Below are 25,134 nucleotides of genomic sequence, written 5' to 3'. Positions count from 1 at the left end.
ATCAGTTATTTTTGTTAATTTGGGAGCACATACAGACAGGTCATCAATCATTCTGTCCTCAAAGGAATATCCTTCGGTTTGGATCCAGTTTCGCTTGTACCCATCTAGGAACATGTTACATGCTCTATGCCTGAAAGAGAGACAATACACATTCATATATATTCTCTAATCCACCATTATCTCTTTTATTCTTTCTTTGAATCAGACAGACTAGTGCAGAAACATGTATTTATGTTGCATGACTGTGACCTGTCTTGTCTCACCTGGGCAGGTTGTAAAGTGGAGTCATCCTAAAACAGGCCACCACTGCTCTACGTCGTTGTTTTGACAGCAGTTTATGCCAAACCATCTTTTTGGACTTGAAAGGGTGCTCAGTCTGTAAAAAGAACAACTATGTTAGGGCATTTTCAGATTTTAAACCACATATGGAATGGATATTATGTTGTCTATACTACAAACAGCTGAGGCAACTTGAGTCGGATACTGAAGTATAGTGGCAGTGTGGGTGAGTGGTCGCCAAAGTGTGCATTATTTGCATTGCACTAGGAGTTTCAGACCTTGGAATTCAAACTCACCACTTCAATGTGGTAGAGAACTGCGGAGACCTCTTGAACCCGCTTCACAACTTTCTCTGGGGCATCTGCATCTTCTGCCTTTCCTGCCATTTCCTTATACAGTTCCATCTGCCAGCGCATAGATGGGTTATCAACCTGCATGAGGAGAGAGAGATGGCATTCAAATTTCTGCAAAAACACTTTTTAAAAAGACTTTAAGATCAGACATACACTTACCTTGCCCTGGAGGTGCAGGTTATTTTGCAAGAACTCTCTGACCTCCTCATTTGTGTCTTTCTATGGGTCAAAAACACAACAGACATGCTTCAGCTTACCTGTTTAGTGACCAACCTAAAGTTCTCATGTAAAACTTATTTAAAACACCCTAAGACAGAAAGACAAATAGATGAGACCACACTACCAAAGAATAGCGTGTCTTGGCCAGGTTAATGAGCTCCTGGTCCGCAGGAGAGCACATGTTTAGTCCAATGGGAAGCATTTTCTTCAGGGCCGCCACAATGAGGGACGTTTGAACAGAGTATCGATCTCCTCGTCTCTTTTTCTTGGTACGCTCCACATCCGAGCCACCAGCCTGAGATGACAGTAACATTCAAAGCATTACAGCTGACACAGACATCATGAAATAACTTTCAATGAAACCTTAGCATCTTGTGAGGCGATTTTCATATTGAATGATGTGCTAACAGAGTCTGTTGACCACAAAATGGACATCCACCTCAAGAGTGTACTATTATTTTATTGAGCAAAATCCAAAGCTTCCTGTTCCCTCACCAGGACCTAGACACCTAAACAGACCAATCCACCTTTACTTGAAGGCATTACTTCAGTCATTAGATTTTATTTTTAAGTTAGGACTTCTTTAGAGAACAGTCCTTAGAAATAAGTCATTCTGATTAATAGGGTCATTAAGAGGGAAGGAAGGGTAAATGTTTAGGGTTGCTTTTTATCGAAATAGACAACAACAGTGGGGCTTAGTGGGGAAGACAAGTTGTAGTAGGTCTGAAGCTGAAATCTCAATACTACTGTAACTTAACAGAGAGTTGACAGCAACAAAAGGGGCAAAAATCATTCAACTGCAACATCATCTTAGCTCAGACACATAATAGAAGCAGGCTCTACAGTTGGCCGGTGCTGTAATGTGTCAGTACAGTTTAATACACTCCATGCACTGAAAGGTCTGCAAGGACATGCACAGTCATAACATGCTCAGCCTCAGTGGGTGGAGGAGGAACTGCAATCCCACACTCAGTAACAATAACAAACACATTCAGTGGAGTTAATTATAAAACTAAGGGGAAACGATTGCTTTTGACTCATTTTGGGTTGCCAACCTTGAAGAAACCCAACCCATAGAGACAAAGGAAACCATTTCAGTAATCTTGATCACACACGTCCTGTTTGCACCAGTTTTGCCCCTCCAAACCAACACACTCCCAGTTTTAGAAACTGGGCCTCATTTAGGAAACATGAGCAAAATACATTTTATGTAACTGATTTGAATGCAATAATTAAGTAAGAATGGTTTTAGACAAAAATTGTTTTGCATATGCTTCATTAATGAGACCCAAATATAACAGACAAATATTTTTAAAAAAATGTGTTTGCATATGTGTTTGTTTGTGCATTTATTTATGTTCTGCCCTTTGTATCAAACACCTTGCTTTATTCGGCAGTCAGATAATGCCTCCCAAAGACAACAGAGTCGAGGAATCATTTCTTAGCTTTACTGTTGAACATGGAATGACGTAAAAAGAAATGTGACTTCAGATAAACTTAAAACGAGGAACAATAACAGTCACAACCACATGCTCTTCCCTGCTACTGCTGAAACCCTGGCTCACACTTGTGATGTCATCATATAAGGACCCAACAACATTATATGCACTACTTAACTTTGAACAGAAGGGGCACTTAACTGGAACTTTTATTAGACTAAACGCAGAACGTTTATGGAACAGCACACAGGCTTTTATGGTTCAAACAGTACGAAACAGCATACAGAGCTCAAACTAAAAGAGGAAAAAATACCTCACTTTTATTCAGTGGCCCAGACTGAGCAAAAAATTAGATGGTCTTTATACTTATAAGGAATGGCATTTTTATGGTCAAGACGTCAGATGAAATTCTGATAGATTCCAGCTATCACTGGATATGTCCTAATAATATGTTTTCCTAAGATTATATTTAAATGCTTAGGTTTATGATGTGAAATCTGTTGTTGTTGTTGTTGTTTTAATTGTTAAAAAAAATCCAATCCAATGATGCCTGAGAGATAACGAGAAATAACGAGGGAAATAACGAGAAGAATAACAAAGCGCAGTAAAGGGTAAAACTGTTTACACTACAAACCAGTGTTCATAATTAAGACAATATTGAAAAAATATGGTAAGAAACACCAGTTTGCAATATCAAGCAGCAAAACAAGCTGTTTTTTTTACAGCTAAAAAAAGCTAGAAATGGATGAGACCTAGGTCTCATAACTTGGACTAACATATCTTTGTCTGGGCCTGGGTCTTCAAGGGATACGCCACCCCAAAATGAAAATTTTGTCATTAATCACTTACCCCCATATCGTTCCAAACCCGTAAAAGCTTTGTTCGTCTTCGGAACACATTTTAAGATATTTTGGATGAAAACAGGGAGGTTTCAGCTGTAGACCACTATGTGAATGCAACTGAACAATTAAAGCCAAGTTTTAGAGGTTACATCAGTTCTAAAGTATGCAAATTTAATCCCTTTTTCCACAATCCCACCTCAATCATTTTCTTTTGATTGCATCAGGGGTCATGGGTTAAAAGGGGTGGATGGGGAGACAAAAATGGAACAATATGGAGATGTGAGCCATTGGATATTAGTACGGCAACAAGTCCAGTTAAGTGGGGATAAAGTAGTCACACATTAGAGGATGGACTCTAAATGCCTCCCCCGTGGTCAAGGAAGATGTATGACGAAATATACATTAATTGAGGTCAAATTCCTTCACATGAATCCAATTTAGGAAATTAACTGAAATACAGTTTGAATCATTTGATGTGTGCATTTCTGCAACTGAGTCTCAGTTGACTTCCTGAACAGATTAAATATTGACCCCAACCTGCAGCCATTATACAAAAAGAAAAGGAAGATAAGAGATGTATGAAGATCCCCATCCGAACTACAGTCCAACAGATGCAAACTGCTGTACAGGGTGATGGCACAGGCCTCCAGGGGCTCGGACACTCTGCGACAGACATGGAATCAAGTGCCATGAGCCTCTACAAAGAGTTCTTTCATCAAACGCCTCCATTCAGACTCCCCCCCTCACACACTGGCAGGACGACAGGCGCCCTGTGGCCCTTGTGTCCGTGGGGATGGGATTTTTCTTGAAACTGAGAGGGTCTATCTTTTCATCTGCATTATAGTAGCCATGTTACCCATAATTCTTTTATTATATTCTCTCAAATTCACATTTTCAATTCTGTATCTCTTAGAAATCCGATCCATTGGGAGTACTACTATTATGCTATCTAGCATAAAATCTATCCACAAATGTAACGTAATGGAGAGTGTGAGATACTAGTCTGGTCAAACAGTTGAGAAGTCACTGTTATGTGTGTGTAGAGTGCCAGTGTGTTGGGGGGTTGATGAAATGCCCCCCCAGATGTGAGGTGCCATGCGGTAGCACAGCAGTCGTGCAGTCAGAGAAGCTAACCTTAGAGTCCCCGGTCTAGAAACACACCAGCATCCAGATGAGAAAAAGAGGACAGGGCACAGTCAGAGAGAGAACACCATTAACACTGTGATCTAAATCCTGTAAAACGCATCCGAAAAGCACTTGCCTTTGTGACAGCAAAAATAAACGCAACATCTTCAGAAAACGCATGGAAGCACAGCATACTTTACCTTTGATGTGGAGCTCTATGCCAAACCAACCATTCACTGTTGGTTTATTAACTATTTAAAAAATCGCAGCATTCTAAAGTAACACTTACAACAAAACTATTATGCAAATCCAATGAATGAATGAATGTAAAATTGTCAAAATACAGTAAAAACAGGGCCGGATTTATGCATAGGCAGTCTAGGCAACAGGCCTATGCTCGCTCGTACGGGGGGGCCCAAACACAATGAAAATATATATAGTATTTTTTGTTATAAGCCCTACTTTAGGCTATCTACAACAGTAAAAGAACCAAAACACCAGAAGACATTGAGCAAATAAATGTAACAAACAATATGGTAAAAAAGGCAAACTCCATGTTTCCATGTTTTCCACCTTTTTTACGTATGGGAATCACGTACATAAATTCTTTCTCCCATTCTCTCTCACTGACGCACACACAGTACAGAAATGCACTCGCTCACACACGTGAACAGAAACTTGTCATCAGCGCTGCCCCGCAAATTTATCAGTAAAATATAGTGGTGTAACGATTCACTCGTTTTCTCGATGCATCGATTACAAAGCCTAACGATACATATGCATCGATCTTGAAACATGATTTTTGAATAGTGAATTAATTGCATGGACAGAGCAGAAATGTAAGTGTCTAAAGCATATGCACAGTTCCACTGAATGATAAATGTGTTTTAACAATGCTGATGAACCGAATGTACGAAGGAAACTGTTAAAATAACCACAGCATAAACAACAACCTTGAAATAAAAGTGTAAGGTTTATCTGATAAACGCACATATTCACACACGCAAAATCTCTAACTAACAACAGCATAATAATGCAAATCAATTTCCCAATCCTCAAACAAAATAACAAAATGACGTTTTGGAATTTGCAACGAAAGGTTTATCATGAAATAAATCATCTGAACAATATCTTGAGGTCTGGTTGTGACACCAGGCCATTGAAATTATTAGAGAAATAATGCACTCCCGAATTGGTAATGTGGCCACAACGCTGGAGCCTATTAACGGAACGGTCAAATTAAGACATTCGATTTTTATTGACTGAATGCAAGCGCTTATTGCTTTAGAAAACACTGTAACAGTTTCTACTGATTACAAAATATTTTTGTTTACTGGGGCCTATTAATAAGGAGTGCTGCTCTACAAGCACTATAACAAAGCAGCAGATGTTGTGATGGACGTATGAAGATAAGCTTATAAACTAATATAGTTGTATGAATTCATTCAATAAAAAAATACTCTGACCACATGATAATCAAATATTAAAGTAAATCGTTAGTCAAGTATGAAAGTCTATGTCTCATTGATTGCACATCTCAAAGGGCCTCACCTTGCTCATCTTGCTCTTACTGTCAGCAGTGAGAAAGGACATATTGTTAATTTCATTCATCACCACAAAGTTTTGCTCCTCTCGCTTGAAATTCTGCAGAGAGAAGAAGATCAGTGAGGTACACAGAATTGTAGATTGTTGTGTTTGAATGTCACATACTGTGGCTTCAATTAAAGTATTTATCATGTCTGCAGATACTGTGAGTTGTGATGAGTAAGACATTTGTGTCTTACATGAGATTTGGACCAGAAGATGAAGACCTCTCCCACCATGCGGAACAGCTCCTCAGCATCTGGGTCCCGGCACATCAGCCATCTTGCTCTAAAACCCATGCAACATTTAAAATGTCAAGAGAGGTAAAAAATTTATCCATTAAAAAAAACCCTACACAACAACCACAAAATACCTGTTGTTATCCACATAGCGGATGAGAAGAGGGTACAGCGCATATAGGTCTCTACAGAGAACTGCAAATTCATCTCTAATAGTTCCTTCCTCCTCATCCCCCTCAGACTTCCCCTCCATACGCAGGTGCTCCTCCTCAGCCACTACTTTAGCTGTACGCTTCTTCAGCTTCTCCATGGTGGGAATGAAATGGGATTTGAGCATCTCTGCTTTGGCTCGGCTCACAATAGGCTGGGAGAACACTGGGTCGAGACAAAGATATTATGTTGAAGATCAGGTACTGAACCTAAAATACAAACACAGACTTGAGAACCATAACTCCTCATACCTGCAAGTCTCTTCATCCAGGAAGCTTCGTCGATTCCCAAGTTGTTGACCACAATTTTCATGATACTTCCCAGGAGCTGGTTGAGTTGATCGGAGGTGACGTCCGTACACAACTTACCCTCCAATTCAGGAAAGATCTCCAGTCCTCTCTCCCACCAGCGGGGCAGATAGTTACACAGCATGGGTAGGGTGACCTCGATCACATGAGGCATTTCAGTGTAGCGAGCCCCCGATTCAGCCAGGTCCCCAATCTCTTTCAATAATATGTCTAGCTCAGGAATGTCACACAGCTCATGGACGTGGTTCGGAAGGCCCAGAACTGTCGATTAAAGGAAGAATAAAAGTCAGAAACAAATACAGAAATGGATATACTGTATATTACCATTCAAAAGTTTGGTGTCATAAGATTTGTAAATGTTTTCGAGCAGTCTCTCGTTTTCATCAAGGCAGTAAAAACACTAATATTGTGAAATATTATTACAATTTAAAATGTATTTTCTTCCTGTGATGTAAAAGCTGAATTTTCAGCAGCCATTACTCCAGTCTTAAGTGTCAGAATTTGGTGCTCAAGAAACATTTTCTATTATCAATATTGAAAAATGTTGTGCTGTCTAATATTTTTGTGGAAACTGAATTTCTTTTCCCAGAACTCTTTGATGAATAGAGTTAATAAGAATAGCATTTATTTGAAAAATCTTCTGTAACATTCCAAGTTGTATTTTATCATCGGTAGTGTAAAAGAGAGGACTTACTTGCTCTTTCTCTGGGTGTCTTGGTAGTGTACACTGAAAACGCATTGTATTCATTAAGATGGGGCTCCAGGTAGGCCACAGGCATGGCTGCAGCGAGATGAGCAAGACATTCTCCAAGGGCTGGTCTATGCCTAATGTAAATATAGAGCAAAGCTATAGAAACCTCAACCACAGTCACATCACATATAGACTTATACACACAAATACACTCTTAACAAACCTCTCTGCATGAGGTGTTTTTACAGTTCCAGAAGAGTAGATACTACACATGATTCGGTAACAGGACATCTGCAAATCGTCCACTAACAGAAACAAAAGAGACAGGTTAATTTAACTACTTTTTAAATCTATTAAAAACATACTGTATTTATGCATTTCAGTTTTCAAAAAATTCCTTACAGATAACATCATCTCCAAATTGGTGTTGAGCGATGTGGTCAAACAGTGAAGTGAGGACAGGGAGCAGAGCTGTTGTGGTGTAGTTAATATTCTGGGATACACCTTTAACCGGCTGAGAGATAAAATAATAATAATAATAATAATAATAATAATAATAATAATCGTGCAATGAAAAAACAATGCAGCAAATGAACTTTGTCATATATAGTAAGCATTACTCAATTGTACCTGATTGCCTTTGGACAATTTGCCGAGTTTGAGGTTCTCCACCATCTTTTCAATGTCATCAGCTGCACTCTCAAAGAACAAACGCAGTCCTGCTTTCACGATCTCAGGTCCAGATTTCATTACAGTTCTGTTAACGTCAGAGAAATGAAAAAAAGAAAAGAAAAAAGAAGATGCAACATTTAACTACTTCACAAACTTTCTCCATTTTGACTGGAAAATCATTTCAGTGACTTACCTGGCATCAAGTGACCGTGCAAGGATATGAAGGCAGTTGACAATAGCAGGTGCATCCGTACCTGTGCATCCCAAATAGATGGTATTACATCAAGAACAGAAATTCAGCTTTTTTAGACCCATAGGTAAAGTAAATTAGATGCTCTATTTATTTAGTTGATGGAGAGCAACACAAAAAGAAAGCAAAGCAGTAAGAAAACAGAAAGGAAAAGTGATGGAAGACAGCAGAGTAGATATCTTACCAAAGAGAAACACTCTGTGTCGCACCAGGGCAGACATCTTACAGAAGATGCTGACACCAAATAAAAGGAAACCAAAGAAACATGATGAATAAATGAGAGAAAAAAGGAAAAGAAGGCAGCGAGAAGAACAGGGTGAAATAAAAGTAACAAAATACATGAAGAAAGAAGATTTGGCCTTGTATTTGCCATAAACATCTGGTAAAGTGTCTGTAAGTGTGTTGTTACCTTGCAATCATCTCTTTTTCCTTGTTGGAGGCATGTCCGCCACTGCCCAGGATTTTGGCAGGTGTGGAAAGGAAGTAGAGGCAGTGATTTTTAAAATATTGATTTATTAAAGGCAAAAGAATCTGAGGATGACATAAAAATATCACAAATTATTCACAGTCCTGTTCTAAAGTTTAGATGCTGAAAGACATTCAGCATCAGGCGTATACACCACGAGAGCCTGACCTTGGCAAAGAACTTTATCTCTTGTTCATGTGGCGACTTTTCCACACGGCCGCTGCTCACAACAGCCTCTGTAAACACAAATGTTACAGGAAATTTTATTTCAGTTTTTCCATAAATTCATGAATTAAGGATAAAGAACAGGGATAAAAGATAAAGGAAGTTGTACCAAGATGGGCTATGAATTCCTGGGCAATATCCATCCACTTTAGCAGCTTCTGTAGGAAGCCATATGCAAAACGCTTCTCAATAGAGGAAATGTCACTTTCCATATCTTTGAGCCCTCTGGACAGAGATTTTTTTAGACAATCAGAATTATAGCAATTACAATATTTTGGAGTATATATGGGTTTCAGTGGCTCCTGTACCTTGTCACAGCATATCCATTCAGCTGGAGAAACCTGAGCAGCTCATATGCCTTCTCTCTATCTCGAGCCTTTTCTTTAGCCGTCAGTGTGTCATAAGGCACAAGCAAAGGGTGTGTGCCGCCCCCTAATTCAAAAAGAGAGATGTGGACAAACTAAAAAGAGCTGCAACTAAAATACAAATTATAATAATAATACTGCAGGAAAACAATTTTTAAAATGTTTACTGATGAGACATTGGTGAAATGCAAACCTTTTGTTTGTAATTCCATTTTCTTTTTGCGCCCCCAGGTGTTGTGGTAGTTTTCTGCAAGCTGCTCTGCCATGGACTAGACCAGTAGTGTGTGGTTAGCTATGATGCTTTCGATTGTATTAAATGTTGATATTGAACTAAATGGGACTGTGCATTAGCACTGTGTACCTGTAGCTCTCTGGAAAGTGTCATGCCTGAGATATCAATGGGCTGAGGGCTGTAGCCATGACTGGGGTCATAAGTCGCCTATGAAAATAAATGAATTATAATATCTTATATTTAGAGTATTATTAATATATGTAATTCTCATTTAACATGAGAAACAAAAATCACAAAACATAACTTGGAATCAGCAGTATGCAGCTAGTATTTGGTTAGTTTCTCAAGATATTTTTCCACTCTCTGTCCTTACCTGTGCAGTCTGTGAGATCTTGCGAGCTGTCTTCTTTTCTGTTTTCTCGTCATCTCCATCTCTGGCTTTGTCCAGCGTCCACTCCCATGCAATCATGGCCTTGATGGACTCTTTAATGGGCCAGCGGTAGATTTCTTTATCCTAATGCAAACATTATTGATTTAAAATATATGAAATAAGGCTCTTGCAATAAACAAAAAGAGCACTGTGAAGTCTGAGAGTGTCAAATATTCCCTGTTCTGTGTCTTGCTTTGGACTTTTATGTTGAAATTTTGGCTATGTAGCCTTCCCTAGCTGTCTGTTTGTAGTGTCTTTATTGATTTATTCATTGATTTAGGTATAAGTTGTCTTATTTAGTGTTTAATTGGTGTTATCAGCATTGGTTCTTGTTTCGTTTTATGTTTTTGTTCTGTTTCTAATATATGTTTTTGGTTTATGGTTGTTAAATTTGTTTATTCTGCACTTGGATTTACTGCACACTTGTTTCTAAGTTCACCATAGTGACAAATAGAGTGAAAATCTAATATTATACGTATGATGTCTGTTACCTTTTCAGAGAACGTTTTGTAAGGCCTGAGCATGGGATGAGTCTTGGCATTTTCATCCATCACCTCACCAAAAGTCCAGTTGTTTTGAATCTGATGGATTATAAGGCACTGGTAAGACTCTTACACAAATAAATAAATAAACGAATAAATCAGAAACTAATCACCTAGGAACCACTCATAACATACTACCAACTATTTAGCAGCACCCTTGCAACCTACAGACCCATTAGCAATGTGTTATAAAAAAAATTAAAAAAATGAACAAACAATAAAATAAATACCTTTTCAAATGCCCATTTATCATGTGTGTATTCTGCATATCTGTTGATGAAACCATCCAGCTTCTCTGGAATGATAGTGCTATAAGAAGAGAACGTTAAAACGGCAAAGTAATCAAATATTTTACTTTTTATTCATTTTATTTATCACGCTTAACAGAATAATTTAATAATTAAAAATACTTGGTCGTATCCACAGGTTTGGGATCAAAGTTGCCCTCAGCATCGACGGAGGCCTTTTTCTCTGTTTTGGAGGAGTAACTGGCATCCACATAATCAGGAGGAATCGCTCCAGCAATCGCACATATACATGGCATGGCAATTTTAAATAGCTCTGCATCAAATTTCTGTTGGTAGACACAAATCATAAAAGCTACAATGTTACTCTGTCTTTTCACTACATATTGGGACAGAATAACACTCTCAAACAGCTCAGTAACAGCATCTTTTGTATTTATTACACAAAAGAGGGCGTATTCCCACCTTGTGGGCTAGAGATTCAAAAATTCCCCAGAAGAGTTTACGGGTCAGATGAAGCTCCTCCTCTGATGATACGCCAAAGTTAGCCCAGCCATTGGGCAAACAATAGTACTTCCAACAACGCTCGTAATGATTAGTAAGCAGCTGCAAAATAATCACACAGGTGAGATAACTGAAGAAACCAGTTTAAATGAATACTACATACTGAATGTGTGATGAAATAATGTCATACCTTAAGGGGCATTTTAGCATACTCGTTCAGAATCGGCACATCAAACACCAGCCGCCTGAGGAGGTGCTGGAGCATGGATGGACGCAGGTACCTGTAAAGCAAACATTACATAATAAATCCCCATCAAAATTATGCAAATAATGTTATCCACTAAGGCTAAACATGTTTTAAATGCACATTTGTTGTTTTATTGCTGTTTGCTTCTGTGCATAACACTCACCTGCACAAAGACATGAGGCATTCCTCAATAACATCCCTCTGAGCTTTGGTTAGAGAGCGTCCTCGGGACAGCCTGTAGATGGTGTGGAGCATGGAGTCGATCATGATGGCACGGTGGTCCGTGCCGGCAAATAAAGGAGCACATTTAGTGATAAGAGGAAGCACAGCGGAGCACAGGTAACGGTTCAGCGCCAGGGCCATTTCTGTAGTGCTGAAAGCAGCTTAAAAGAAAGAACAGGTTTGTCATTGTGACAGTACTACAGACAGTTATGTAAAGAGAATGTTGCAAGCTAAACTTGAACCCACATTCCCCATGTGAACACCACAGCTCAATATGTCTCACATTATTTGAATGCAAGCACATTTTGCTATTGAAGAAAGATACAGTAGGTATCTTACTGTGTCTAAGGAAGCTGCTGCTCTCATGTCAGGCAGGAAGCCCACTTCCAGTACATGCAACAGGAAGTCCTGGTTGTCGATGCCATAAACTCTGTCCAGGAACAGAACCATTGGTGCTTTATGATCAGGCACAAAACTGGCAGACATCTTTGGCTCAATAATGCTGTTATCTGAAATGTAATGGGCAAAACAGGAAGTGTGAGAATGGTATGATTACATGCATCTATCTACAATCTCTTAACTGATAATTACCTTTTCCAATAGCAGGTATCTGGAATGGCAAGCTGATCACACCAACCAGATCCTCAATAGGCACCAGAGACCTAAGAATGGCCCTGATTCTCAAAGCCTCGCCTTTACCAGCTTGGATCAACTATGCAAGACAGGAAGTGTGAGATGTTCAGTAAATCAGATTTCATTTAGTATCACTCAAACATTAGCATACAAACGCACTTACATGCATCTCAGGTGCACAGCGACCCAGCAAATCAATGAGAGCTGAGTAAAAGGACATGATGGCATTTCCCAGATGCACTCTGTTCTCCTCATGCTGCTCTTCACCTCCAAACCTGACACAACATAAACAAGAAACACTCAAAAACCTCTCTACATACTACTGTGAAACCAAACAGTAATAAAGCATCACACTGGGTGACTTTGTCAGGATAAAATTAAGGATAAGATGTCTGGATAAGGTAATTTGCACGCACATGGGGAAGCGTCTGTCTTTTTTAACAGTGGGTCCATCTCTTGCAGGATCTTCTGAGATCTTAATGGCCTCTTCAATGGCAGCAAGCAGACCGTTGCCCCCTTCTCCTCTCAGCGCGGGACCAAAACACTCAGGCCTCCTGATTAGCAGTCGGACCACCACGTTAGCGTTCTCCTCCACGCTCTCTCCTAAAATGAGAACATTACACATAATGTTGAAAAACAATTCAGTTTAACTGAATGGAATTGAATTGAACTGAATAGAATTTAGGGAGATTAGATGGGATCTGTTTTGGTCCAACTAAGCTGTACCATAAATTATTATTATTATTATTATGTAGTCATATTAAGATTCTTACACTAACAAACAAACCAAGAGTATACAGTATCTAATGTATGCAACTACACTCTTTATTTTCCAGTTACAACCATCATCACATTATAAATACAAACCATTAACAAATACAGCAAAGCGGAGGAAATCCAGATACTTCTCGCCTCCGCAGGGATTCCACCCAATATCTGGGTAACCTTTTGATAAGAGCATGGGGCAGCTCTGCAGACCACAACCTGCCAAGTACTTCACCACCTGCATAAAGAGAGAAACAAAAATAGTTTTCTGGCAGCCACAAAAACTGGTCATAAAGTTTTCCGTTTGTACTTTAGGTTGACACACCATCTCCAGGTCTTGTTCTTGGAGGGCCAGGGCAAGTTCGTTATTATCGATACAGGATGCAGCAGCAACATCAAGAGGAGTGGAGCCACGCATTCCTAAAAAAAGTGTTTACTGGTTGACTGATGTGACAATAAATAATAAACATTTATAGCTGAATAAAGTGAAATTTAAATTAGATTTACGTCAATTTTAACTAGGCTAAACATAAAAACACATTTTGGAGATGAAAAGGAGAGACAGCTTAAAAAGGTGAGTTTCTCTAAAATCAGACTTTACCCAGTCCAATGCCACTGTTCTGCAGGAGGTAGCCAAGGTGATCAAACATTGAACGCTGATTTTGTCTGCTGATACGGCAGAAATAACACAGGAAACGACAGCAGTTGGTCACCATTCGAGGGAATCTGATCTCCTGCTCAGAGAAAATGCAAATTAAATTAAAAAAAATCTTTCAAACCAATCAAATGTTTGAACATCGCATAAAAATGTGTCTTTTAATAAAAACTGCGTACCTTGGAATCTCCACCTCCGAGTACGTTCACCATAACCTCCATGACCGTCTCATGCATCCCCAGAGCTCTCATCAGGTTGGGGTGCTGGTAGAATACCCTGTTGCTCATAATATTTCTGGAAGAGAAAGTAAGTGCATGGTTGCAACTCCAGCGTGGTGTAAATTCCTGACAGTATAAGAAGATGATATATTTTGCAGTTGCTATTGTTACTTATTGAAGTTGAGGAACTTTTTAAGGGTGTGATCAGGCCCTCACCCAATACTTTGGATCATCAGCCTCTCCTCTTCAGGCCCCATCTGTACGATGAGCAGGGAGCGGATCTGTCCCAGACACTCCAGTAGCTCCATTGTGTCTTGCACAGACACTGCATTGATAGTGTAGGCTTTGGGCAATGCTCGGATCAGCTCACCCAGGGCGTCGTACTGTCGGTGTAGCAGACTGAACATGAGCCGCACCAGTTCAGGGTTCTGAATGAAAGACTCCTGAGCCCAGTGGATCATGGTGTGGGAAATCAGCTCCTGCAGAGTACCTGTGACACAAGACCAAAGATTCATGTAACTATCTTATGGAAAAAAGGGACTTTTATATGTCTAATATGAAGTAAAAGACTTTTACTGGGTTTTTTATCTTCTTCAGGTTCAGGCTCAGCCTCTGGCTTCTTTCGTAAGCTCTTAACTTTCTCCACTAGTCTCAGGAGGCGCCCACGCAGAGAGGAGTCCAACTCCTCTTCCTGCTCTTCCTCTTCAATATGAACCCCTTTAACAGAGGAGAATACATGTGACTACCTACATCAGGTCTATTCAATTGCCGGCCCGAATACTGCCTGCCAATCATCTTCATCTGGCCCGAGGAAGAGTATGCAGGTCGCACATACGCCTTGAATTGATTTTGCACTAATTAGTTTGTCCACAAGGTGGCAACACTGGCCCAGGCCAGCCGAAAAAGAAAAGGAATAGATGCAATAATAACAATCTACCGGAGACCGCAACATCAATAGACGGCAGCGCTGACAAGCGCTTGTGTGAGGGAGTTATGAGATATCCACCACATCTCTAGTTTAAACGGGTTTAAAGACAGTGTTATCGGTCATAACTTATGAATGCTGACACTGGATGAAGATTATTATCAAAGGAAGTAGCCTAAAGTTTGAAAGTCTGCGCTTTCAGCTGTACTCATATGTTGAGCCACTTCAGACAAGCGATGCAACAAAGTTCAGAATCCTTAAACTTTATGCAAATGAAGAGCGACTTTCGGGTGCGACAGCCAATAGGAAAGAAGACGGCAAAGCTCATGTGATCGTTCTCCTCGCAGCCATAGGTAAACATACGCAATGGAGAAAAGTAGGCTCTGTTTCTCATTAATTTTTGTTTGTATGTACATAAAGTGTGAATGCAGCTAACCAGTCACAACACATTTAGTTTTTCGGAAGGCAGGCCTTCATCAAACCCAGAACTAATCGAGCCGTTTGTGCCAGACTGGGGAGAAAACTATTGTAATAATGTAAATTATGTGAAAAATAATGCGTTTTTCGAACCACTAAGCATGAGAGCATGTTCTAGTACACCCACAAAACAAAATCAAGACTTTGTAAAAGAGCATAATATGACCCCTTTAATCCTTATATGAAACAGTGACAGTATATGTTCTTTGAAAAGGGTTTAGTCTGTGTGGTTAAACTGACCACAGTGAGCCAAAAGGTCTTGGTGAAATGTCAGCAGGTCATTCCGGACTTCCTCAGGAACGGGGCAAACTTCCTCCTCTGGAGAGTTCTTAAAGCTCATCAACATGTTCACCTAAATAAACAGTGTAAGGGTAAATTTTAGCTCTTTTTTTACCCTGGCGAGAAAAAGCAGCCTTGATATATATAAAGCTAAAAAAGCTTTATATATAAACCAAAGCTGCATTGTCTCTCCAGAGCAGCTGAACAGTACCTGTTCCTGTGGAGGGGAGCGGAATTCACGGGTTTTGCGGGCGGTTTCTGCGGCACTCATCGTGAAGGCCTGCATGAGCTCGTTATATCGCTGTCTCTGATTGGTCTGCACCTGGTTGACAAACCTGTCTGAGAAAGCAATGATGGCTTCCACTCTGTGACGTAGCTCACAGTCGCAGAAATATTGCAGGAGCGTACACATCTAAGGATGAGAAAGACAAAAAAAGTCAAAAAGTTAGAGAAATACTAATATATTTGAAAGTCTTCAATCAATAGTACTTCACCTGAAGTTTAACAGACTCAGGAAGCTTCATGTGCAGCAGTCCCTCTCCCACATCCTCCACATCCTTTGCTTCTGCCTCTGCTGCACCAATTTCTTTCTCAACTTCTTCATCTGTTGTTTTCTCTCTATCCATTTTTTCTGCAGCATGTTCATCCTCCTTCCCTTCTTTTCCAGCATGCTTTTCATATTCCTCCTCCTCAGGTTCGAGCTCATCCTCCTCCTCTTCTTCAAGCTCTTCTTCCTCTTCCTCTCCCATTCCTTCATCCAGCAGCTCTCTCTCATTTTCACCCTCTACTTCCTCCTCTTCCTCTTTTACCTCCATTCCTTCCTCGTTGCAGACCAGCTGTTGCTCGGCATCTCCAGTTTTGGCAGCCTCCAGTTCTTCAGCTGGGTTCTCACCATCACTGAAGACGGATGGTTCGATTAGCTTCAGGATGTGCTTGACGTCGCTGTCATCAAACACGCCCATTATTAGCAAGGTGCTGATGAGCTTCAGAATGGGCACAAAGTGGAACTCAACGCTGCCACCTACGGGATCTCGCATGGCCTGACCACCGTCCTGCACAGCTTCTGTAAGCATGCTGAGAGCATGGTCTTTAAGCATCTACAGTACAGAAAGACAAAAAGAGGCAGCAAAGAGAAATTAAGATGCTAATTTTGTGGCAGTCTTTACAACAAGACAAATTTAATTTCCTCCACCTACCTGCAGTGGTAAAATGGGACTGAGGGTGTAAAGGTCTGCATTAGTACCCACAAATCCAGTTGGGGCAAAGTGTAGTTTGGGGCGTAGACAGGTGGTGAGCCCAACACCAGGAAGCGCATGGGCCTTCTCAGCATCTGAATAAAGGGTGATGCTACGTGTGTCATCAGTCATGGGCACAATGAACTCTTTATTAGTCATGAGACGGTTGCGCTTGGCAGACTCGAGGTGCATGGAGATGAGCAAGTCGTAGTAGCCGCTGCGGATGGGGCCGGGAAGGAAGGTGTTTTCAATGGCGTAAAAGAGCTGTGATTCGTCAACGTGGCTGCAGAGGGCGTGAGCGACACGGTTGTTGCCCAGAGCGCACACCGAGCCGTACAGTTTCAGTGTGTGGTAATGGAACTTCATTAGGTCGGTGCACTCCGACAGTTCCAGGATGTCAATGCACCTGGAGAAGAGAGGAAAGGATCCTTTTCAGTTTTGAAAGTTACATTTAGTTACATACACACTGAATTCTTTTATTTTAAAGGATCAAGTAATTTTTTTTCTTATTTCTAATGAAATAACCAGGTACTATTTCCATACTAATGTAATACCTGTTTTCTTCTGGAATGTGCAGCGCCATCATAATAAGAGGTTCCATGCATTGCACTTTCCAGCCCTGCCTCTCACTCACACGGCCAGTTTCAGGAGCCAAAAAGTGATTGGGCATCCGGCTCCATATGACAGGTGTCAACATCTGGACATCCAACCTGGGAGGACACTGAGGGACCGGGTTCTTATGGTCGCTACGGAACATGGCTGCAGAGATGGGCATAATGTTCTGGATAAAAAAAAGAAAAAGTAGAATAAGAATAAAGAACAATTTACATGAAAAATTACTGTATAATGTCTGTACAACAAAATGACATCTTTAGCATGAGATAGCGACCTTTAGTTTGCCGAGTTCCACCTGTAACATGTTATGGCTAGATGGCAAACAAAAGACAGCAGGGAAGAGCTTAGTATTGGGTTCCACCTGAAACACAGAGAAAGAGCTTAATGTCACATTAAATGGACATAAAATTATGGTGTTTTTAAGTATTTGTAAAATAAAAGAGATGAATAAATAAAAACATGTTAGTAAATTAATATTATTATAAAAAAAAAATTAAATATATTATATTATACAGTACTGGGAACACTGTTGCAAACATGTAGTCATGTAATTTAAACTACTTCACTCTGACCACTTTCTCTCACCTGGTAGAAGGCATTGATCTCTTTCCCATTGGCTGTAAAGGTCATCAGTCCTGTGTCCAGGTCCACCAAGCAGCCAATCACAAAATCCTCCTGGCTGATGCGTGTTTGCTGTGAGCTGCTAAACTCTCCTCCCCAAACCATGTAGCAATTGCTGCGTTTTACACTGAGGAAAGCAGAGGAAAGACACTGTATTGTTCTGAGAAATGTAAAGTGATATGAAATGGTCTAAGTTAAGCCTGGGTCATTACTCATGTATGCCTATTCTGATGGAAAATGTACTAAAGTACGTAGCAGCATGAATGGTCTTACCTGTCATGAATGTTGCCTTTATCGTCCCCAACCGTAACAGTTACGTTTCTGACTTTACCCAGATCAAAATGTGGGTCATACTGGTGGTAGTCAGGAGTGACCCACCCTACCCATACTCCACTGGGCTCCTGTCCGGCAAACACCCGGACTGAATAATAATACTGGTGGAATGAAAAGAAGCTTTTATTATACATGACAACATTGTCAAGGATCAAAGCATTAGATGAAATTCTGCAAGTGATGCAAAGATATTTAGTAAGGAAAAGATTATAAAAATTAATTCATACAGTCGTTGTGTTAGAGATAATATCAGCATCGTCTCGATCATCTGGGACAACGTCCTCCATCAGACGAGGCACTGTTGGAACCACTGGTGGTGGGGCAATAAACGCTGCCTTCTTCGCCTTGGAAAAAAACCTGGAAATCATGGATACTTTGTTATTTCATAAACAAAAGAGAGGATTACAAATCTCTCATTGACTTTTTATTCTCTCACCCTTTCTTTTTGCTCTTCTCTGTGGTGGTGTCTTTCTCATTCTCGCCTTCTTTGTTGCCAGGAAGCTCTTTAGGGACAGATGGCTCTTTTTCTTTCTCATCTTGCTCCTTACGAGTGGCTGACTTCTTCAGGAGCTCAAATTCAGATTCAGGGTCCACCTCAAGGGCCTCATCCTCAGGGATAGTGAGGGTTCGGGTGAGGGGTGAAGCTCCCACTGGCACTTTAAAGGTTTCATGGAATTCGATTGGCATGCTGAGTCTAAAGAACAGAAGGTCTGTGTTGGCATTCTGAGACCCAAATGTCCTATGGTTCAGTTTCAGACAAGGGGCGCTATCCACTGTTCCATCCACACGGGACACTTTTGGAGCAATTAAAGAAGAAAAGGGTCTGAGACAGTGTTCTTTTAGATTTTCTAGACTATTATAGTGTTAATTAATACTTTTTTCACAACATTTTTGATTTTCATTAAAGCTTTTCATCTAATATTCATATTTTATTTATTTTTTTTTTTTTTTTTTTTTTTTTATGTATCTAATTTATTATTTATTTCAGTTATTTGCAACAATCTTCACAACAAATATTAATATTTTAATTTATTTAAACATAATATTAATAAATAATTTATTTTCATTAAAGCTTTTCATCTAATATTCATATTTTATTTTATTTCAGCTTTGATTTAATGAATGAAGATGATTTTTACTAGTTTTAGTTCAACTTAACATCACTTGATTGAGAAAGTGAAAGACCTGCAGCTGAGATTCACATGAATTAATAAGACATTTTCAGTGTGTTTTTACCTCAATATGAGGGTGGTCAGTTGGCACAGGCACAAACTGGGGCAAGCTCTTGCTGAACCACATGGTAATATCTCTCTTCATGTTGATGGCAAAAGGCTCAAAACCTTCCTGCAGGCCACAGATTGTGAAGTAACGCAGGCTGCTCACATTCTGCCCAAGGTTGATACGGCCAACCTGAGACAGTCCCAGACTGCACACAGGGATGAAGCCTGCTCAGGAGAACAACGGACATATTATTAAATGTCACAGCAACTAATGTCTCAATCTTATTCCTCTTCATGACTCTCACCTTCTCCGATCTCAATGTCTTTGAAGGCCATCTCAGATCCAGAGTCACTGATAAGCATTTCTCCATTCAGAGTAAACATGATGTTCTGCTCCGTCAGGTCAATCATGCAGCCCACCACGTCACCAGACTGCCATTGCCGGCCAAACGGCTCATTCCCTATGTGCCAACGCTGAGCCTAGGGTTAAAAATCAGATATATTATATTATACAGTACTGTTCAGTTTCATTTTTAAAGATATTTATATTTTACTTACATTAAATTGGTCAAAGAACAAAGAAGCCTCTAAGAATGTTAAAAAAAATTAACATTTAAGTACCTTGAACCCATTGAAGACATAGGCCAGGTCATCTGATCCCAACTCTCTGTCTGCATGGACGCTTGGTCTTGCCCACCCAACTCTCATCTCTCCCACTGTTACCGCCTCAAACTCAAAGTACCATTTTCCCTGGGTTACAGCGTAGGACTTCTCTGCCCTGAACACACGGATCTTATCACTCCGGCCACTGCCAGCCCCATGGCCACCTAAAATAAAGTGTCATAGAGGCTTCAATGAGTAAAAGTTTAGAAATACAAAATTCATTGTATGATGTTAAGTTCCCTTTGAAGAGGTTGATTTGGTAAATGACTAGATGGACAGACTCACTGCTCTCCTGATCAGGTGGCTCAATATTGTAGCCATAGCCAATCAGAGTCCGTACAGCAGCGCATACACTGTCACGATTAGTCTTTTTCGTCTTTTCATCCAGTAGATTGTACGGCACAAGACGGGGGTTGCGCTTGTTCACAATATCCTAAAACAAATCAGAAAGATCAGGAATTAAAATGCTAACCTCATAAAAAATTCTAGATGTTATAATTATTATTATTGTATATCTTAACATTTTCAAAAGATTTTAGGAAAGAGTATTTCTGTCAGAAAATTGTTGAATACGAGTTCTGAAGTACAAAAATATGAAGAAAAAATCTTAAGAACTAAAAATGTGTCAAAATGACTTGTAAAGGATAAGCCATGCTCTGGATGCATTTGTGAATTTCCTTATTTTTGTCAATTGCTGTTGTTGTTATATTTTGTTGTTCCTGAAAAAAGTGTGCAGCCCTACCTGAATAATGCTGTAAGTCCAGCCTTGACGAACACGGTCTCGAGCCCAGACATTGTGTCCATTTTCAGCCAGTCTTTCCACAAGTGTGTTCTGATTCGGTGTCAGTTTCACATGGTTGAGGTCCAGAGGAGCAGGTTTGTATCCATTACTTTGCATATATCTAAGAATTAAACAGAAACTAATTTAAGTTTAGACTTTTTTTTATTACGTTTAGTACTGTTTAGTACTGTTACATTTAGTACTGTTTTTTATGTTTAATGCCATACTATTTAATATTTTTGAAGAAAATCATATTCATGATTAGTGGTTATCAGAATATTCTACAGTACTGACGTTTTAGGAAGTTTGATTTTCTTCAAGTTCTCCTCTGCTTTTTCGTCACCCATTCCAACGTGACATCCTAAAGCCAGAAGAGTCCTATAGAGACAACACAGAGAAACAGGGATTAATTAACCAGACAGAAACAAACATGTCAAATCTCAGTATTTCACTCACTTCAGTGTCTCTCCGGACATTGCCAAATTGTAGTTCTTCTCAGGGTCTGGGAGGCTCTGGAAATCCACTAGACAAGGATGCAGCTTTTTGTTGTCATCACGAAACTGAAAGAGTGTGGACAGCAGAGTGACAGTATTGAGTACTTGACTTCATACAGAGAAAAATCAACAAAAAGACACATTATTTATATATTAAATATGTTTATTGTGCACATAGTATTTTAATGATATATTTATATTATGTAGTCATAGACTGACCAGTCCATAGGTCCAGCCCTGCTCAATTCGAGTGATGGCCCACAGTTCATGGCTGTTCTCAGCCAGTTTCTCTCTAATCCGCTCTAGATGAGGAGGAAGCACAATCTGCAGAAATAATTTAGATTGCAAAATCAGTAGCGGTCACTTTATTAATATATTCCTTTAGCTACATTTTATGAAATCATACCTGCACAGTGTCCACCGGGCAGGGAGTGAAGGCAGTGTGAGAAAGAGACCGGGTCGGTCCCAAAAGGTTCCGGATCCCATCAAAGTCATGCTTGTACTCTTTAATGGGCTCAATATGCAGTCTATCTTTGGGCAGAACTGCCTCATAGCATGGGGCATAACCAGGAGGAGGAAGGAATTTAAAGTCTCCATGCCGTCCACCAAGGAGAAACCGAACTCTGTGATGGCAAAAAAATTGGAATGCATTTTTGAATTTGTCCTGTTAGGTCAGGTCCAATTCTGCCCTCGGAGGTCCACTTTCCTGCAAAGTTTAGAACCATCACACCTCACTGGAAGTTTCTATTGATTCTGATTAGCTGGTTCAATTGTGTTTAATAAGGGCTAGAGCTAAACTCTTCTGGATAGCGGCCCTCCAGGAACAGAACTTGAGATTTAAGTTTAAAGGGATACTCCACCCCAAAATGAAAATTTTGTCATCATTAATCATTTACCCCATATTGTTCCAAATCCGGAAAAGCTCCGTTCACAATTTAAGATATTTTGGATGAAAACCGGGAGGCCTGTGACTGTCCCATAGACTGCCAAGTAAATAACAGTGTCAAGGTCCATAAAAGGAATGAAAGTCGTCTTTAGAATACTCCATCTGCCATCAGACGTGCAATCTGTGTTATATTAATTGGTGGGAACACTATCTGTAAGTGAAGAAAACAAAAATAACCACTTAACCACTCAACAGTTCCTTTGGCAACAGTCTCCTCTTTGTCTCTCCATATCACCGTATGCTGCGTATGCTCTTCTGTATCATCCGCTCCACGCGCTGTTTTCTTTCAAATCATCCTTGTGGCGTGGATGACACAGAAGAGCATACAGCATACGGTTATATGGAGAGACAAAGAGGAGTACGCTGACAAAGGAATTGTTGAATAAAGTGGTTATTTTTGTTTTCTTCACTTACAAATAGTGTTCCCACCAATAAATATAACACAGATTGCACGTCTGATGGCAGATGTAGTATTCTGACGACGACTTTCATACCTTTTATGGACCTTGACACTGTTATTTACTTGGCAGTCTATGGGACAGTCACAGGCCTCCAGGTCTTCAGCCAAAATATCTTAAATTATGTTCCAAAGACGAACGGAGCTTTTACGGGTTTGGAACGACATGGGGGTAAGTGATTAATGACAAAATTTTCATTTTGGGGTATAGTATCCCTTTAACATTAACATGTTGAAATTAAAAGCTTGGCTCTTACTTGATCCCAGCTGAGAAGCTGACCGCAGGGAAAAAGAGACCGTCCAGGTTGAAGTTCTCAAACATGCCTTGAACGGGATGTCCATTGATCCGGAAGGAGATGCTGGGGACGCACAAATCCAAACAGCAGCTCACCACATCTCCAGCCGCGAGAATGTGTGGATTTGATGAGGACACCTGACGTAGTACACGACCTGACAAGAGCATAATGTTATAGATGACCGCAGTGGGATATCAGTGTGCTGGAACAGATGAAGGAAGGTAATCCTCACCTGTCCACAGATGTAGCCCATCAAAGCCATATGAGTAAAGATCATCTCCAACTCCATTGCTTCCCCATCCCTCTCCTCCTCCAGGGTAAGGGCTGTAACCCTCGGTCAAAGCCCAGCCAACACGAAGGTGACATGCCTGAGCAGTCAAGAATGACTCCACATGGTCTACAATTAACTCGTAGTACCACTTCTTATATTGTGTAGAGCCTTCACATGTGCCCAGAAAAATGTTGGGTCTCATACTGCAAAACATCAAACATGAGCTCCAGATGCCAAACAAACTAATCTACATATCTCTTTTATGATGCATTATTTGGTTTGTAGTCAGACCTGGTGACATAATTGATGATGTTGGTCTGCAGGAGGAGATCACGTCCTGGAAGCAGATTCTCAGTGATCAGATTCTGATTAGACCTCACAGCAACACCATTACACACGCATAAAGAGCAGAGGACATCTAGAACCTACAATGAAAAGTAACAACAGAACAGATACGACTGAAGGTGCAGTCCAGAAAAGTTTCAATCTTGATTTACAAAAAAAGATATCAACCTTGTGATTGCGTCCATGTTTGTCCAAAAGTGCAATGATAGATTTGATGTGGTTCTCCTGGATGATGTTAAGCACCTCAGGGCTTTCAATAAGGATACAATACAGCACCTCCAGAATGCCTGGCAGTTAAAATATGCACATTTACACTACCGTTTAAAAGACATTTTTAAGAAAAAAATCTTTTCAATCAGCAAGGACACATTAAATTGATCCAGTGTGAGAGTACAGACATTCTATATCAAATAAATGCAGTTGAAATTTCTATTTATCAAAGAATCCTAAATAAATATGTATCATGGAATCAAGCTTTTAAATAAATCTCAGCGACCTCTATTTTTACATAAATTATTGCTTCCTACCTGAGGATGCCTCCAAACGGTCCAGTTTGCTGACCAACCAGTCAAGATTATCACAAAACAAAGCACAGTTTGCCCTGTTTCCTCTGATAAGAGATGCTATAAGAGAAAAATATGTTAAGGGCTTTACACTTTTCCATAAACACTGAAAACAATGTGGCTAAGCATGCATTACATGTTACAATCATTAGTAAACACAGCCATACCCAACAGCTCATAAAATAAGTTGACTATCTCTTTCCAGTACTCAGCTGCTTCCTCCCCGGCAAATTCTGAGAAGTGGGCTGAAGTGTTGTAGACATTCAGCCGATCAACACAGTCCAATACGAGACTGATCATGCCCTATGCAACAAAGCAGACCTTGGTAACTATGTGTATATGTTTTTGTAAATGTTATATGCAGTGAATGCAAAGACATGATTTAGTATAAATGAAATTATTTATAGTATATATTTGCCAGCATGTCTAACCTCCTCTTGGAATAGATTCTGTCGGTTCCTTAAGGAGCGCAGTTTGGTCTGCTTCTCCTCATGTTCCAGCTCCTCCTCTGGAGGGCGGAAATAGAAGATGAGATCCTGCAAGGACAGAACCACGGCATCTAGAGGCAGAGACGGGGACGATGGGCCTGGAGATTTACTCTTCCCTCTCAGAGAGTCCAGACCCCTGTCAGACAACACAAATTAACAAATAAA

At 40.1% G+C, this 25,134-nt stretch overlaps 1 protein-coding gene across 4 annotated transcripts in view; it reads right to left on the bottom strand.

The window, feature by feature from the left end:
- The window catches only part of LOC109088186 (ryanodine receptor 1-like), a 39,191-nt gene that overhangs the window by 7,728 nt on the left and 6,329 nt on the right, over nt 1-25,134 (bottom strand). For 3 of the 4 annotated variants that reach the window (XM_042732839.1, XM_042732840.1, XM_042732841.1), the window contains 64 exons: nt 24,913-25,105; nt 24,649-24,784; nt 24,446-24,541; nt 24,087-24,205; nt 23,865-23,998; nt 23,535-23,776; nt 23,264-23,456; nt 22,010-22,226; nt 21,823-21,927; nt 21,566-21,669; nt 21,404-21,487; nt 21,071-21,230; nt 20,614-20,761; nt 20,287-20,492; nt 19,971-20,145; nt 19,682-19,890; nt 18,882-19,240; nt 18,673-18,802; nt 18,386-18,546; nt 18,077-18,239; nt 17,766-17,852; nt 17,431-17,657; nt 16,838-17,282; nt 16,136-16,738; nt 15,853-16,053; nt 15,603-15,714; nt 14,537-14,677; nt 14,177-14,450; nt 13,922-14,036; nt 13,689-13,821; nt 13,413-13,507; nt 13,190-13,325; nt 12,739-12,925; nt 12,486-12,597; nt 12,281-12,401; nt 12,029-12,198; nt 11,631-11,851; nt 11,411-11,501; nt 11,182-11,322; nt 10,882-11,045; nt 10,702-10,780; nt 10,421-10,510; nt 9,873-10,013; nt 9,629-9,706; nt 9,461-9,536; nt 9,211-9,334; nt 9,012-9,127; nt 8,846-8,913; nt 8,621-8,742; nt 8,396-8,445; nt 8,155-8,215; nt 7,920-8,046; nt 7,692-7,803; nt 7,513-7,594; nt 7,293-7,423; nt 6,542-6,859; nt 6,215-6,455; nt 6,042-6,129; nt 5,809-5,901; nt 976-1,146; nt 792-851; nt 576-710; nt 264-376; nt 34-130 (listed from right to left, as the gene is read on the bottom strand). In XM_042732839.1, the coding sequence (XP_042588773.1) occupies nt 34-130; nt 264-376; nt 576-710; nt 792-851; nt 976-1,146; nt 5,809-5,901; nt 6,042-6,129; nt 6,215-6,455; nt 6,542-6,859; nt 7,293-7,423; nt 7,513-7,594; nt 7,692-7,803; nt 7,920-8,046; nt 8,155-8,215; nt 8,396-8,445; nt 8,621-8,742; nt 8,846-8,913; nt 9,012-9,127; nt 9,211-9,334; nt 9,461-9,536; nt 9,629-9,706; nt 9,873-10,013; nt 10,421-10,510; nt 10,702-10,780; nt 10,882-11,045; nt 11,182-11,322; nt 11,411-11,501; nt 11,631-11,851; nt 12,029-12,198; nt 12,281-12,401; nt 12,486-12,597; nt 12,739-12,925; nt 13,190-13,325; nt 13,413-13,507; nt 13,689-13,821; nt 13,922-14,036; nt 14,177-14,450; nt 14,537-14,677; nt 15,603-15,714; nt 15,853-16,053; nt 16,136-16,738; nt 16,838-17,282; nt 17,431-17,657; nt 17,766-17,852; nt 18,077-18,239; nt 18,386-18,546; nt 18,673-18,802; nt 18,882-19,240; nt 19,682-19,890; nt 19,971-20,145; nt 20,287-20,492; nt 20,614-20,761; nt 21,071-21,230; nt 21,404-21,487; nt 21,566-21,669; nt 21,823-21,927; nt 22,010-22,226; nt 23,264-23,456; nt 23,535-23,776; nt 23,865-23,998; nt 24,087-24,205; nt 24,446-24,541; nt 24,649-24,784; nt 24,913-25,105 (9,883 nt within the window). The other variant, XM_042732842.1, reaches the window with a different exon arrangement.

Source organism: Cyprinus carpio, chromosome B10 (assembly GCF_018340385.1).
Source record: "Cyprinus carpio isolate SPL01 chromosome B10, ASM1834038v1, whole genome shotgun sequence".
Classification (NCBI taxonomy): domain Eukaryota; kingdom Metazoa; phylum Chordata; class Actinopteri; order Cypriniformes; family Cyprinidae; genus Cyprinus; species Cyprinus carpio.
Note: the sequence above shows the minus strand (reverse complement) of the source record. Positions and strands in the feature narration are given on the sequence as shown.